This window comes from Rhinatrema bivittatum, chromosome 4, assembly GCF_901001135.1.
Source record: "Rhinatrema bivittatum chromosome 4, aRhiBiv1.1, whole genome shotgun sequence".
Lineage (NCBI taxonomy): Eukaryota > Metazoa > Chordata > Amphibia > Gymnophiona > Rhinatrematidae > Rhinatrema > Rhinatrema bivittatum.
This window is the reverse complement of record NC_042618.1, coordinates 290,812,586-290,827,198: the sequence shown is the minus strand read 5'-3', so window position 1 is coordinate 290,827,198 and position 14,613 is coordinate 290,812,586. Positions and strand designations below refer to the sequence as shown.

Below are 14,613 nucleotides of genomic sequence, written 5' to 3'. Positions count from 1 at the left end.
AGTGTTTGAGCTGCATGAAAGTGAAGTATAAGGATTAGGGGCGGATTTTCAAAGGGTTACATGCGTAACCCCGAAAACCCGCACCTGTGCACACCGAGCCTTGGGACGGGCGTATGCCCCGGGGCTTTGAAAAAGGGGCAGGGTGTCAGTGGGGCGGTCTGGGGGGCGGGGCCGGAGCCGTTGGCCGGCGCGCACAATCTACGTCTGCCCGGAGGCAGGCGCAACTTATAGGACAAAGGTAAGGAGGGGTTTAGGTAGGGGAAGGTGGGGGGCGGAATGGAGGAAGGCTGCGCAGCTCGGCGTGCGCAAGTTGCACAATTGTGCACCCCCTTGCGTGCGCCGCCCCTGGATTTTATAACATGCGCGCGTTCTGCACGTGCATGTTATAAAATCGGGCATAGAGGCAAGATGGCCGCTAGGTGAGAAGCAGGGCAGGAACGCTCTAATTCTTGGACTGCCTAGAAAATTATTTCTTCTACAATAATGCCTCATACAAAACAAAAAGCTAGGGTAAGGGAGGTAATATCTTCATCCCCTTTACCTGAATTGCTTCAGCCTCAAATCAAGTCTTTCTTTGCCCAGGCTGTGAACTTTAAGTGGCGGAGAGTAGTGCTGAGCAGGCACCAAACCTGCCGGCTGACAACATCTCATTGAGTCCAGGGAAGGTGGTGAGAGGGGGTAGGGAACGGAGGAAGGCAGCGCGGCTCAGCGCATGCAGGGTGCACAATTGTGCACCCCCTTGCGCGCACTGACCCTGGATTTTATAAGATGCGCGCATGTTATAAAATCGGGCGTTCATTTGTGCGCGCCGGGTAGCGTGCACAAATGTAGACCACTCGCGCTTCTTTTAAAATCTACCCCAAAGTGACTTGCCCAAGGTCACAAGGAGTGACAGTGGGATTTAAACCCTGGTTTTCCTGGGTTATAGCCGGCTATTCTAACCACTATACTACTACTCCACTTCCTGGGAATTTGTCCGTTTTTTTTACAAAAAGGGAAACCCAAGAGGTAATGGATGTTAACTCTGAGTCATGTACTTAAGGGCTTTAATTTTTTTTTTCTTCAAGTTAAGTTGTTTTGTGACAGGTCAGAGATTATTTTGATCTCCAGTCCTGAATAGGTGGCTGTGATCCATCCTCTGAACTTCCTTCCTGACATGGAAGGAAAGGTGAAACATGGCCCTCCTTGCTGGGTACTGACTGTCAGGTGTATTGGATGTGATGTGCTGCTTGCATAGGATATGCAGGGAATAGCTCTGATGAATAATTTCTTGACCTGCAAAAAGGGGCACTCAGTGATAAATACTACATAAATGCATCTAGCCTTTAACATAACAGGGCTGTACCTCACCCATGGTTAGATAATATCCTGAGGAAAAGCACTGCCTATACCTGACCCCACCTAGAGAAAAACATGACACCTTGGGGCTATGGCCGCTCTCTTCCTCTATGAAACTTTTTCTTTCTTTTTTTTTTATTTGAGGCCCTTTCCTTAAGGGATGATGAAGCTATAGGACAGAATGACTGTGTTTTACTTGGGCTAGTGCTGTCCTAATATTTGCATTCTAGGACATGCAGGATGATAGTCCTTACTTGTGGGTGACATCATCCGATGGAGCCCGGCATGGAAAACATTTGTCAAAGTTTCTATAAGCTTTGACCAGCACACTGAGCATGCCCAACATGCCACTATCCATGTGTGCAGGCAATGTCCCCCTTCAGTCTCTTATTTTCCGAGGTGCAGTTGCCTTGTGGTTTGTGGAGCTCCTCTATTTTTTATTTTTTCTCAACAGTATCCGGGTCTTTTTCCTGGTTTTTCCTCATCGGGTCCCCCTTCGCAGTTGGTGCCTCCTCGGTGTGGTAGGTTACTATTGCCTTTTTCAATTTTGCAGTTGATTCCTGCCAGTCATTGACCGTACACCGGGTGTTTTTTCATGGCATCGACTGGTTTTCGTCTGTGCCCCCAGTGCCCTCTGACCATGTCCATCACGGATCCGCATGAAGTTTGCCACCTCTGCCTGGGGGCCTTGCATGACGTCCATGGGTGTCGCCTGTGTGACCAAATGACTCCCAAAGGCCATCGGGCATGCCTTGATAAGATGGAGAAGCTTTTTGGTTCTTCCAAGTCTGCTGCTTCCACTCCTGCGTTGGAACCATCGATGTCGAGAGGTCATTGGGAGCCTCTCGATACATCCCCTTCTCTCTATTCCTCTCGTTAGCTCTTCAAAGGATTGCAGGAACGGTGATAGATCCTTGGTATTTTCACCGTTCTCCCAGACATCGGGGTCCTCCGTCTCCTCGGCACTGGGGAAAGACCAGGCCGAGCACCATGGGAGATCCCGCAAGCATCGCCACCAGCTGCCGTCAAGTCATGGCTCCAGTTCCGGTGCGGCACCGGCAACTGCTGTGCTGCCACTGAAGTGACACCGGTCATCGGAGGCTCCATCCTCTGATGTCCCTGGGAGTCCCAGGCATTCCCCACCGATATTGGTGCCAGGCACCATGCTACCTTGGAGACCTGAGGAAGAGCCGGTGATACCTCATCCCCCTCCATCAGTCCTGGCCTCACAAGACTTTCAGGAGAAGCTGGACTGCAGGGTGCAATCCGCAGTGCTCAAAGTGCATCAAAGCATCGAGCCGCCCATGCCACCAGCCCCCATACCGGTGCCCAAGCCTCCGCAGTCAATTTTAGCACCTCTGCTGGATCGTCTGGACATCCTTTTAGGCACCTTACCGATGCAACTGGTGCTCGTGGGGCCTTCGGTTCCCCAACGGCCTCTGATGCCCCCCACTGGAGCAATCTTGATATTCGGATCCTCAGAGGAGGACGATACGGCTGGTACCATGTTTCCCAGACCATGGTTCCCTGAGTCCCTGTCGGGTCCTTCTGGCCTCCCACGGCCTCTGGTCCCCTCAATGCCAGGGAAACCATTGATTCCCGTTTTGCCCTCAAGGCCTCCGAAGCCATCAGAGCCCAAGGCTGATGCCCCTCATGGGCCTCGCCTGCGTCATGCTAGCCCTAGTGAGGAGGAAGGGCCTTACGACACTTGTGGAAATGATTCCATGGAGTCGTCCTCCAATTATTCGGACGACCCCCTCTCAGAGTCCTCCCCACCGGAGGAACAGCGCCGGTCACCCCCCCCCCCCCCCCCCCCGAGGATCTGTCCTTTGCGGGATTTGTCAGAGCCATGGCTGAAGCCATTCCCTTTCAGTTGCTCATGGAGGAGGAAGCGTAACGTAACATGCTGGAAGTACTCCAGTTCGTCGATGCTCCGAAGGAGATCGTGGCGGTTCCCATCCACGACATCTTCAAGGACCTCCTCCTCCGTATCTGGAAGCACCCTATTTCTGTCTCCCCTGACAACAGAAAGGCTGATGCCACCTATGTGGTGCAGCAAGCCATGGAGTTTGAGATGCGACACCTCCCCCACCAGTTGGTGGTCATGGAGTCTGCCCTGAAGAAGGTCCGGTGCTCCCGCATGCACGCCTCTGCCCCCCCCCCCCCCCCCCGGGGCAAGAGCATAGGGAGCTTGATGCTTTGGGCAGGAAGGTCTTTCAGGATGCTATGCTGGTCACCCGTATTGCCGCCTACCAGCTATACATGACCCAGTACAACCAGAACCTCTGGAAACAGGTCCAGGACCTCGCAGAGGGCTTGCCTCAACAGCAACAAGAGGCACTCTCGGCCATTGTCCTGGGTCTAGAAGGTGGCAAGCATGAGGTGCGTTCCACCTATGATATCTTTGAGACAGCAGCCTGGGTGGCCGCGGTGGGCATCGGCGCCCGGAGAATGGCCTGGCTCAGAACTTCTGACCTGGCTCAGAGCTTCTGACCTCTGTTCGGAGGTGCAGGAAAGGCTATTAGACCTCCCCTGCACAGGTGGAAACTTTCGGGGATAAGGTCCGAGATGCGGTAATGGAATTGAAGAACCACCATGACACACTTCAACAGCTTTCCGCCAGCGCCTCTGATGCCCCGTCTTCGGCCAGGAAATTACCGGCAGAAGTACGGATCCAGCTCCTATGGTGGCTACAAGACGACCACCTGAGCATGGGAGTAAGGCTATCCCCACCGACCTGGGTCTTGCTCACCACGGCGAGCCTATGAGGGTGAGCAGCCCTCTGTCAGGAACTGACAGCCCAGGGACAATAGGACAAGGAAGAGTCAGGATGGAACATCAACCATCTGGAAGCCCGTGCAGTCGGACAACCTGCCTACGCTTCAGTCACAGACTCCGGGGCGAATCTGTCAGAGTCATGTCTGACAACGCCACAACAGTGGCCTACATCAATCGACAGGGAGGAACCAGAAGCCAACAGGTGTTCCTGGAAATAGACCCCCTAATGGCGTGGATGTAGGCAAACCTACAAGGGATATCAGCTGCCCACATCGTGGGAAAAGACAACGTCGCTGCGGATTACATCAGCAGGGAAAGTCTAGACCCAGGGGAGTGGAGACTGTCAACCACAGCCTCCCAGTTAATAATAGATTGCTGGGGAACTCCAGCCATGGATCTTCTGGCAACCCGGTCCAACGCCCAAGTCCCCAAGTTCTTCAACCGCAGACGAGAACCACAATCCCAGGGGATCGACGCCGTGGTCCTGACCTGGCCACAGGAAGACCTGCTGTATGCCTTTCCTCCATGGCCACTACTGGGTGGGATCATCTGCAAGATAGAACACCACAGAGGGCTAGTACTTCTAATGGCCCCAGACTGGCCAAGAAGGCTGTGGTACGCAGACATGCAAAGACTTCTGGAGAGGAACCTTCTGTGTCTACCTCCACACAGGGACCTGCTCCAGCAAGGACCAATCCTCCATGAAGATCCAACTCGATTCTTGCTTACGGTCTGACCATTGAGAGGACTCGCCTGAAGAAGAGCAGATACTCGGGGGCAGTGATTGACACCTTGCTCCGAGCACGCAAGTTTTCCACATCTTTAACTTACATACGAATATGGAGAATATTCGAAGCCTGGTGTGAAGACCGTGACAATATTCCGCGGAAAGTCAAAATTCCCATGATCCTGCAATTTCTGCAGGACGGCTTGAAGGGGTTGTCTCTCAACTCCATCAAGGTTCAACTGGCTGTGCTGGCCTGTTTCAGAGTCAAAGTGGACGGCATCAGTCTATCTTCCCATCCAGATGTCTCCTGCTTCCTGAGAGGGGTCAAGCAAATCCGACCACCTCTAAAGTGGCCGGTACCCATATGGAATCTCAAGCTAGTACTCGACTTCCTAGCAGGATCTTCTTTTAGACCTTCACGCAGTCTGTCCCTACGGCTCCTGACCTTGAAGACTGCATTCCTAGTGGCAATATGTTCAGCCTGTCGCATCTCCGAACTTCAAGTATTATCCAGTCGGGAACCGTTCCTCAGATTCACACCGGGATCCATACAGTTTCGCACTGTTCCCTCCTTCCTCCCAAGGGTGGTTTCTCATTTCCAACTAAACCAAACCATCTCGCTGCCATTTCCAGACGAGCATAAGGACTCTGAAGACTCACGCTGCCTCCTTCGCTATCTTAACGTCGGCAGACTCCTAGTCCAATACCTGGAAAGATCGGAATCTGTACAAAAGACGGACCACCTATTCTTCCTTCACAGCGGGAAGAAACAAGGAGAAGCGGCCTCGCGGGCAACCATAGCCTGCTGGATCAAAGAAGTAATCAAGGCGGACTATGTAGAGGCAGGCAAGCCTCTCCACCTCTACAAATCAAGGCCCATTCCACCAGAGCCCAGGCAGTGTCCTGGGCAGAAACCAAGATGATGTCACCTGCCGAGATCTGTAGGGTGGCGACATGGTCCTCCATTCACACCTTCTCAAGGTGCTACCGCCTGGATGTTCAGGCCCGGGAGGACACAGCATTTGCATGGGCAGTACTAAGTGAGCCACGGGCAGCCTCCCGCCCAGTTCAGGAGTAGCTTTTATACATCCCATTGTTCCTGAGTCTATCTGCTACAAGCTAGGAAATGGAGAAATTACTTACCTGATAATTTCGTTTTCCTTAGTGTAGACAGATGGTCTCAGTATCCCGCCCACGGCTGCCTCAGAATTCGGAAACCTCGGGTGACAATCCCCGAGAGCAAGACAAGCACGGGTAAGCCACGCTTTACCTCTAGTTAGGACACCCATAGTTACCAGGTGTCGGCGTTTCTCGGTTGAGTGCACTGGCGGTCTCCAGGTAAAATTCACATCAACCAGTTCAAGTTAATCAAGGTATTCAAACACTCATATATCCACAATTGCTTTTCGAGGAGAATACTGAAGAGCAGAGCTTCCAGCAGAGGTATATGTAGTGCTGACGTCAGATTGAAATCTGACTCTGTCTCCAACTGCTATTAGGAGCACACTATACCCATTGGTCCTGAGTCCATCTGTCTACACTAAGGAAAACGAAATTATCAGGTAAGTAATTTCTCTATTTATTTTGTGTTTTGCATTTTTCTTGTCATTTTTATTTTTTTTCTTTGTGATATTGTTTTAAATGACTAAAATGTATTTACTTTAATTTTTTCTTGCTATTGTTTTAATTCACCTAGCTCATCTTTTTGTTATAGATGGAACAGAAACACTTAAATAAATAAATAAATAAATGTTCTGTATCAGCAAACAAGGAGAATAGATTCTTACACAGAAACATGATAGGCTATTTATTCTGCCCATCTGTACCAACTATTCTGCTCCACAATCCCTTCCACTCTCTCAAAGATCCCCTGTGCTTTATCCCATGAGTTCTTGAATTCAAATATTATCCTCATCTCCACCACCTCCATTTTTCAATGTATCCACCACTCTCTCTATAAGAAAATACTTCCTTAGATTACTCCTGAGTCTACCCACTTTCACCTTCATCCCCTCGTTCTAGAGCCTCCTTTCTACTGAAAGAGGCCCGTCTCCTGGTCATGGAAACATTGGAGATATTTAAATATCTCTATCATATCTCTATCCTGCCTTTCCTCTAGGATATACATATTTAGTTATTTAGGTCTGTCCCATATGCTTTAGAACAAACACCACTGATCATTTTAGTAGCCACCCTCTGAACCAGTTTGTGTTCTTTTGAAGGTGCGATCTCTAGAATTGTGCACAGTATTCCAAATGAGGTCTCACCAGGGAAATTATACAGGGGCAATATCACCTCCTTTTTTTCTGATAACCATTCCTCTTCCTATTCAGCATTGTATCGTACTGGCTTTTGCTGTCACCTTATCCATCTGTGAGTGACCGCCTTCAGATAAGATCACCCACAGATCCCCATCTTCTTTTGTGCTTTGAAGAATTTCACCCCTAGACTGTATTTCTCTCTTCAATTTTTGCAGCACAAATATATGAGACTGTAAATTTTAGTGTTAAATCTTAGCTGCCAATCTCTAGATTATTCCTTGAGCTTCACTAGATTCCTTCTCATATTTCCACTTCTCCCTGGCTGTTTCCACTTTTACAGATTTTGGTATCCTATGCAAAAACAGCTGGTTTTTTCCCTTCATTCCTTCCATAAAGTCACTGATAAAAATGTTGAACTGGTCCAAGTACCGATCCTTGTGGCACACCACTAGCAATGCCCCTCTCCTCAGAGTAAACTCAGTTCACCACTGTTCTTTGTTTCCATTCAGCTAGTTTTTAAACCAGTCAGTCACTTTAGGGGCCATACCAATGGTGCTCAATTTATTTATGGCAGCCAAGTAGAACCGTATCAAAGGCCTAACTGAAATCCAAGTACACCATATCTAGTGCTCTCCCCAGACTCAACTCTCTGGTCACTCAATCAAAGTTTCTCTTCAATGTCAGTTAAGCCAGCAGTAGCAGGAGAGATTTTGTTCCTCTCCTGCTGGCTTCGGTAATAAATATAGGAAAATACCTATAGTGCCTTATTGCTTTGATGTACACATTGAAGTGCCGAAAAGCTGAATATAAAAATCTAAATAAATAAATAAATGCCACTATAGCATTGGTGAGAACCAATTGGAAAGCCAATGAAGTTAATAAATTAATATTAAATGCCTGTACAGCTCTCAGCTTTATTGGTATTTAATACTGAAGCCAGGAGGAGAAGGACAAAACCTCTCTACTTTCTTCTGGCTTAGCTGACACTTTTAGGGGTGAAGGAATGGGGGAGGGAGGTTCAGAGTAGAGGTGGAGGTGGAATTGGGGGAAGGGAGGAGGCTGTTCACCTACTACATAAAGAATTATTGGGAGAAGCAAGAGGGATCAGGGCTACTTGCCTGCTACAAAATGATTTATTGGGGGGGGGGGGGCAGATCAGGAAGAAATTGGGACTGCCCATCCACTACATCAGTGATGGCTAACCTATGACACGCGTGTCAGAGGTGACACGCCGAGCCGTTTTTGCTGACACGCGTAGCGTTTCGGAACTATCGATTTTTTTTTTTTTTTTTTTTTTTTATCAGCTGTGCCGAGCCTTTTTTTTTTTTTTCGGCTGCGCCAACCCTTTAAAATTATTTTTTTAGTTTTTTAGTATCCCTCCAGCCCCCCCCCCCCCCCACAATGCCCCAGGGCGCAGGGAGGCGCATGCGGCGCAGCGACTGGCAGATAGGCAGGGCCGTGGTGAGGCTCACTTCACCACAGCCCAAAGAAAAAGATCCTGTTGAACGCGCTGATGCTCCTCCTCCTTCCTGCCTGTGCGGCCCCGGAAGTAAAGGTTGCCGGAGCCGCGTGGGCAGGAAGGAGGTGAAGCATCAGTGCGTGCAGAAGAGGAGCATCGCTTGCGCTTACGGGCCGCCGCGAATCTCAAATCGCAGCGGCTCGAGAAGAGGAAGAAGCCCGGTAGCAGGGCTGCCGCAGAGCCCATCCTGCGCGACCCGCGAAGAGGAGGCCCAGAGGTGAGAGAGAGGCTGAGGGTCTGTGTGTGTGCGCGCGCGTGTATGACATGAGTTGAGAGATTGTGTGTGAGAGTGAGGACCTGAATGTTTGCAGAGACTGCATGTGCTTGAGCAAGACAGCATGTGGGAGTGAGAGAGAGCCTGTGTGTGTGAGTCAGACAGCATGTGCCAGTGAGAGCTGTGTGTGTGTGAGAGAGAGAAATGCATGTGAGAATGAGAACCTGACTGTGTGTTTGAGGGAAGAAGATGGAGAGAAAAGAAACAGAAAAAAAGACAGTATAAAAGGAATTGGCAAAAAAAAAAAAAAAGAAAGGGAAGGTGGAAAAAATTAGAAAGGGAAGGTGGAAAAAAAAAAAAGCCTGTGACCAATCAATTAGAAAACTAAGATCAGACAGCAAAGGTTAAAAAAAATATATATATTTTTAGTGATTGGCACATGTAATCTTTGGGAATGTGCAAGAATAGTAACATCCCCAATAGTCATGTGGCAGCAGTGACAGTGGCAGCAGAGGAATGAGAGAGGTTCCGAGGTTGCTGGCAAAAGAGAGGGGGGTCTGCCTTTAGTGTGTGCATGTGAATGAATGGGTCTCTGCCTGGGGGTGTATGTGCGTGAATGCATGGGTGCCTGCCTGGGGTCTGTGAGTGTGAGAATGAATTGGTGCCTGCCTGGAGGATGGAGTGGGAGTGGTGTGAAAATGACTGGGAGCCTGCCTGGGTGTGTGTGTTTGTGTGTATGTGAGGGAGCCAGTGAGTGTGAGAGCATGAGTGTGTATGAGAAAATCCAGGGGAGTAAGAGTTTGTGTGGGAGGGGGGGTGGAGGGGGAGAGAGTGTTTTAATTGAAGATTTAGCCAACGAAATTCAGCAACAAAAAAGTCACTAAGCAGGCAAGGTAAAGAATTATTTGTTTTTGCTTTATTAATAAATACAGTACATATATTAAAATTATAACTTGTTATTAATTAGAGCTACAAATATCACAATTATGGATTTTTCTAGAAGTGACACACCACCCGAGTTACGCTCGGTTTTTTTATGAATTTTGACACACTGAGCTCAAAAGGTTGGCCATCACTGCACTACATAATGATTTATGGGGAGATTGGGACATATTGTGGCTGCTCAGCCGCTTGTGGGTTGTTAGATTTTTTTGGCAGGCCAGCAGTTGCCCGGCTAACTTTAGGGCTGCTTTTTTGCCAATCAGCCGGAGAACTTTACCCAGCTAGTATTAATATTCAGTGCTAGTTGGGTAAATGTAATCAACACCTTATTAATTATTATTATAGTCTATGTAATATTTAATTTGTATTATTTATTTATATTTTTATATGATATGTTATATGTTACTCATATGTTAAGAAACGCTGTTTAATGTAACGCCTTTATTGCGACAGTTTTGTTCTATGTAAACCGACCTGATTCGATACTTGTATTGAGAATGCCGGTATATAAAAATCCGAAATAAATAAATAAAATAAACACCTCCATCCTGCCTCTTTTTTATCTGGCTAAGTTTTAGCTGTGTAATGACTTACACGACTAAAACATAACCATTCAGTTTCAAGGGAAATTGAAAACACAGGTTTGTCTAAGTCTTGAACTTAACTGGGCAAGTCCCTTTGAATATTGACCTCTATATATGAGTCTTATTTCACAATCCCCCTTTCCTGATATATTAGTGCACTCTTAAAGTAAAAAAGCAAATTTCATCACTAGCAATGGTGTAAGGTTAGCAACATGTCTAATTTTATAGGCCAAGTTACCTTCTACCCAAATGTATTAGTTATTAACTAATGCACTATAAAATATTTTCTAGATCACTACATTGGTGTATAGGAAAACATAACAATTTATATGATTACCATACCTTTTTGTGAACTAATATTAGTTATGCCACATAATGTTAGAATCTTTACAAAAATTTCTTGATTGACCGACACCATTTCTTTTATTAGAAAACCTGTGAAACCAGAATAATGACCTTATATAGGTTCAGCTGATATTGCTTGTAATAGTTTTATACATAGTTGCTCAATAAAATATATCCCACAACCTCTTATGTACTTAAGATTTTAATATTTTCTTCTGCTATTGCTTTGGCTAGATTAATTTAACATCTTGGCCAGAATTGTAAATATATTATTGCTAGTTAATAAGTCAGAATAAGACCAGCATGGTTATGCAATGCCTTTTATCTCAACACTTTTAGATGTCGACGTGTACTGATAGCACATCATTTTGATGAGGTGTGGGACTCAACAAAGTGCAATAAAATGTGTGATAACTGTTGTGGAGAAAAATGTAAGTACACCAGAACTTTAAGAAAATATAAAGTTCAAATTTAGTGTTGCTGAAATATGTTAATGATAACCCTTAAAATTTAATTAATGCACAGATCCATTGGTTTATGAAACAATGACTTGTTCACATGACTATCAGTCTCAAACTTCATTGAACTGATTAGAAAAATATCAATAAAGAATATAAGTTAAAATGAAATGTTGAGTTTGGAGAGAAGTAATAGGAGGGATGGAGATTTGCTTTGAAAGGTCAAAAAAGGCAGAATATACTTTTGAAAAATTGTACACAGATAATAGCATAGCTATATAGGATAAATTGAAAACTGACCAGAGGTATATAAAGTCCAGATTTATATTTGCCTAACAACTATTCCCATATTATACAATAACCTAGTGAAAGGCATAAAAAATGATGTACATTTATAACCATTTCTGAAGCAAAGTGAAAATGTTTTCAGGTTCTAAGGGACTGATATTCAAAGAAAGCTGAGCTCCTAAATTAGGGACCTAAGCTAAATTCCTATTTTCAGCCAAATTTACGTCCTAGCTTTTGTGGTGAAACTTCACAGAAATGTAGGCCTGCTATTAATTTGCCTAGATTTAGGATCCTAATTTAGATGTCTAGTTATGAAAATTAGTGCTAAGCTTCTAACTTTGTTTCCTCATTCTAATTCCACCCCAGTAGCCAGCTATTTGTTAGTATTCTAAATGTAGGCACTCAGCCCTAGTAAATGTTTAAAAAGACCAAAAGTTAGAAGCCTATACTCTTTGAAAGTTGTCCTTAAATGTAACATGTCCAACATGGCTGTATTGTGGGTACGTTATTGATATACAGCATGTGTGTTCAGCAGTACCAGTGGATCAGTATTTTATTATCCCCAACAGTTACTGGGTAATAAAGATTTAAAGTTAAATTGAATTTCTAAGGAATGCAAATAGTCACTTCCTTTTTCAATTTTTCCCTGTAACTTGGACTAATTCACTTTTCATTTGGAAAGAGGGGAACTCAAATGTCTGCGTGTTAGTTATAGGGATATCAAGTAATAAACATAACAATGGAGAAGGGAAGTTTGAAAAGAGAAAATCTGAAATCAAAGCTATACAGAAAACTGTAAAAGTGATTTCTCTAACAATTACATAAAAGATCAGAAATAAAAAACAAAAACTGGAAGAAGGCTCCACTGAACATTAGAGGAGTTAGAAACATATTTTACAGCCTTGGTCTTTCTGACTAGCTTTTTTCTATTCTCTTTATCTCAAGTCTTTCTTCCTTTTGATCCATTTTTCTTTAGTTATTCCTTTTTCTTTTCATACTTTTGGGGGTCAATATTTATTGGCTGTAGATCAAAAGATAATGGAGTAAATATATCTTATCCAGATATTCAACCGTACCTAACTGGCTAATATGCTACATTTCGATTTTTTTATGCATTTATTGATATAGACCAGATATCAGCAGTTGGAAATTTGAATAATGGTCGGGGGGCAGGAGCAGAATGGCTTAACAGATTCAAGATTGTTTAATCCCTTGAAATCAAAAGCCTTGTGGATTAGCGGATGGAAAATGTCTCACTAGTCTTTTTCATGGCAAGTTTTGATTTAGTGCGCAAGGATTCTGTGAATAGTCTAGGGCAGTGATGGCAAACTCCAGTCCTCGAGTGCCACAAACAGGCCAGGTTTTCAGGATTTCCACAATGAATATGCATGAGAAAGATTTGCATACAATGGAGGTAGTGTATGCAAATCTTACTCATGCATATTCATTATAGATATTCTGAAAACCTGGCCTATTTGTGGCACTCGAGGACTGGAGTTCGCCATCACTGGTCTAGGGGTTCAGTTAGATTAAGAGCAAAAGGAATGCCATGCTGAGTCAGACAAGAGGTCCATCAAGCCCAGCATCCTATCTCCAATAGTGGTCAATTTGGGTCAAAGTAACTGGCAGATTCTAAAAAGCAGATCTGTTTCTTGCTGGGATTGTGCTAGGGTCAGAGAGTGGGAAACGAATGCTAGAGAGGACCAGTTCCTTGTTGATCAAAATTTGATCCCCCAAGTAACAAGTATTTCTTGTTACTCACTCTCAGGGATTGTGATGGCTTTCCATAATCTGTCTGGCTAATAATGTTTTATGGACTTTTCCTCCAAGAACATTTGCAAGCAAACCCGGCTATGCTAGTCACCTTTCTCATTACCATTATAGCCCTGGATAACTCTTAGTGTTGGTGCAGTATAGATTTGTAGGTCAGTGAGTAGAGGAAGACACCATTCTGAGCAGCCCCTCCCTTTGAGTGTGCTGGAATGGCTGTCCGCTTTGTGAGGATTTGTAAGCAGCTCTCTCCACTCTGAGGACAATGCAGTTGAGTTGTGAGGTTTGGATGAAGTCTGGAGGCTTTTTAACCCTAGTTTGGATTTTTTACCTACCTGAGGACTTGGGCTTTATCTTGCCTATGGTCCTTAGACCGGGTCCTGTAACCCACTACTTAGGTACAGGGTGGTTTGTCTTGGGACTATTTAGGGGATTTTTGCCTTGGTTGGAAGAGGATTAAGACCCCATGGTGTTTACTTGGGGAGAGGTTTTGGGGAAACCTCTTCTTGGGGGGCCAAGTATAGGAAAGACTGCCTTGCTGTGACCTTGCCCAGGAAGCAGAGGAATGGGGTGACTCACTACAGCATCTTCTGGAGTTATTAAATCAGTTTTGGGCAAAGTACATTTGTGTTGAAAGATCTGGGAGGAAGTGCTTTGGCTGCCCCTCTTCCAACCCAACCAAGGAACAATTGGAGCTGCTTGGTCCAGAGGGGATCTCTCCCATCAGGGGTTTGACTGAAAGAAAAATAAGGAAGATCAACTAACTGTTAAAAAAAAAAACCAAAAAAAAAACCACCACACTGAGACCATTGAGAACACTCATCTGGAGTCTTCACCTATGGGAAGGTAGAGGATTTGGACTCTCTGCTGAGACCATGATTTATCATTTTAGCAGTATTGGAAGGGGTTTTCCTGCTCGATCGAGGATGTCCTGCCCACAGGGGAACTCTATTTAGCCAAGCCCTGGAGGGTCATTGTCTCCCTTGCCCTGGTACTGAGACCCATGCACAAATAGAGGGAAAGAGACTGTAAACTAAGAGTAAAACTGTGGTGCCAAGGATTGATTTAATTGTGCTATACTTTGATTTGATTACTCATCAGTAAAGACATTGTGGGCCACATTTTCAAAGGGTTACGCGTGCCGGGCCTATTTTAAAGAGGCCCGGTGACGCGTGTAAGTCCCGGGGCTTTACTAAAGGGGGCGGTCCAGGGGTGGGGGTGGGGCGAGGGTGGGGCCAGAGGCCTCCGACAGAGCTGTCATTGTCACTGTGTCGGAGGATCACGTGCCAGCAGGCTGCCGAGCACGAGGATAAACATTTTGGGGGAGTTAGAGTAGGGCTAGGGGGGGAAGGTTAGGGGAAGGGGTGAGAAGGTTAGGTTAGGGTGAAG

At 45.7% G+C, this 14,613-nt stretch overlaps 1 protein-coding gene across 3 annotated transcripts in view; it reads left to right on the top strand.

Moving 5' to 3' along the window:
- Positions 1–14,613, top strand: part of RECQL (RecQ like helicase) — a 290,842-nt gene that overhangs the window by 215,592 nt on the left and 60,637 nt on the right. For all 3 annotated transcript variants that reach the window (XM_029600183.1, XM_029600182.1, XM_029600181.1), the window contains one exon: positions 11,048–11,139. In XM_029600183.1, the coding sequence (XP_029456043.1) occupies positions 11,048–11,139 (92 nt within the window). The remainder of the gene's footprint in view (positions 1–11,047; positions 11,140–14,613) is intronic.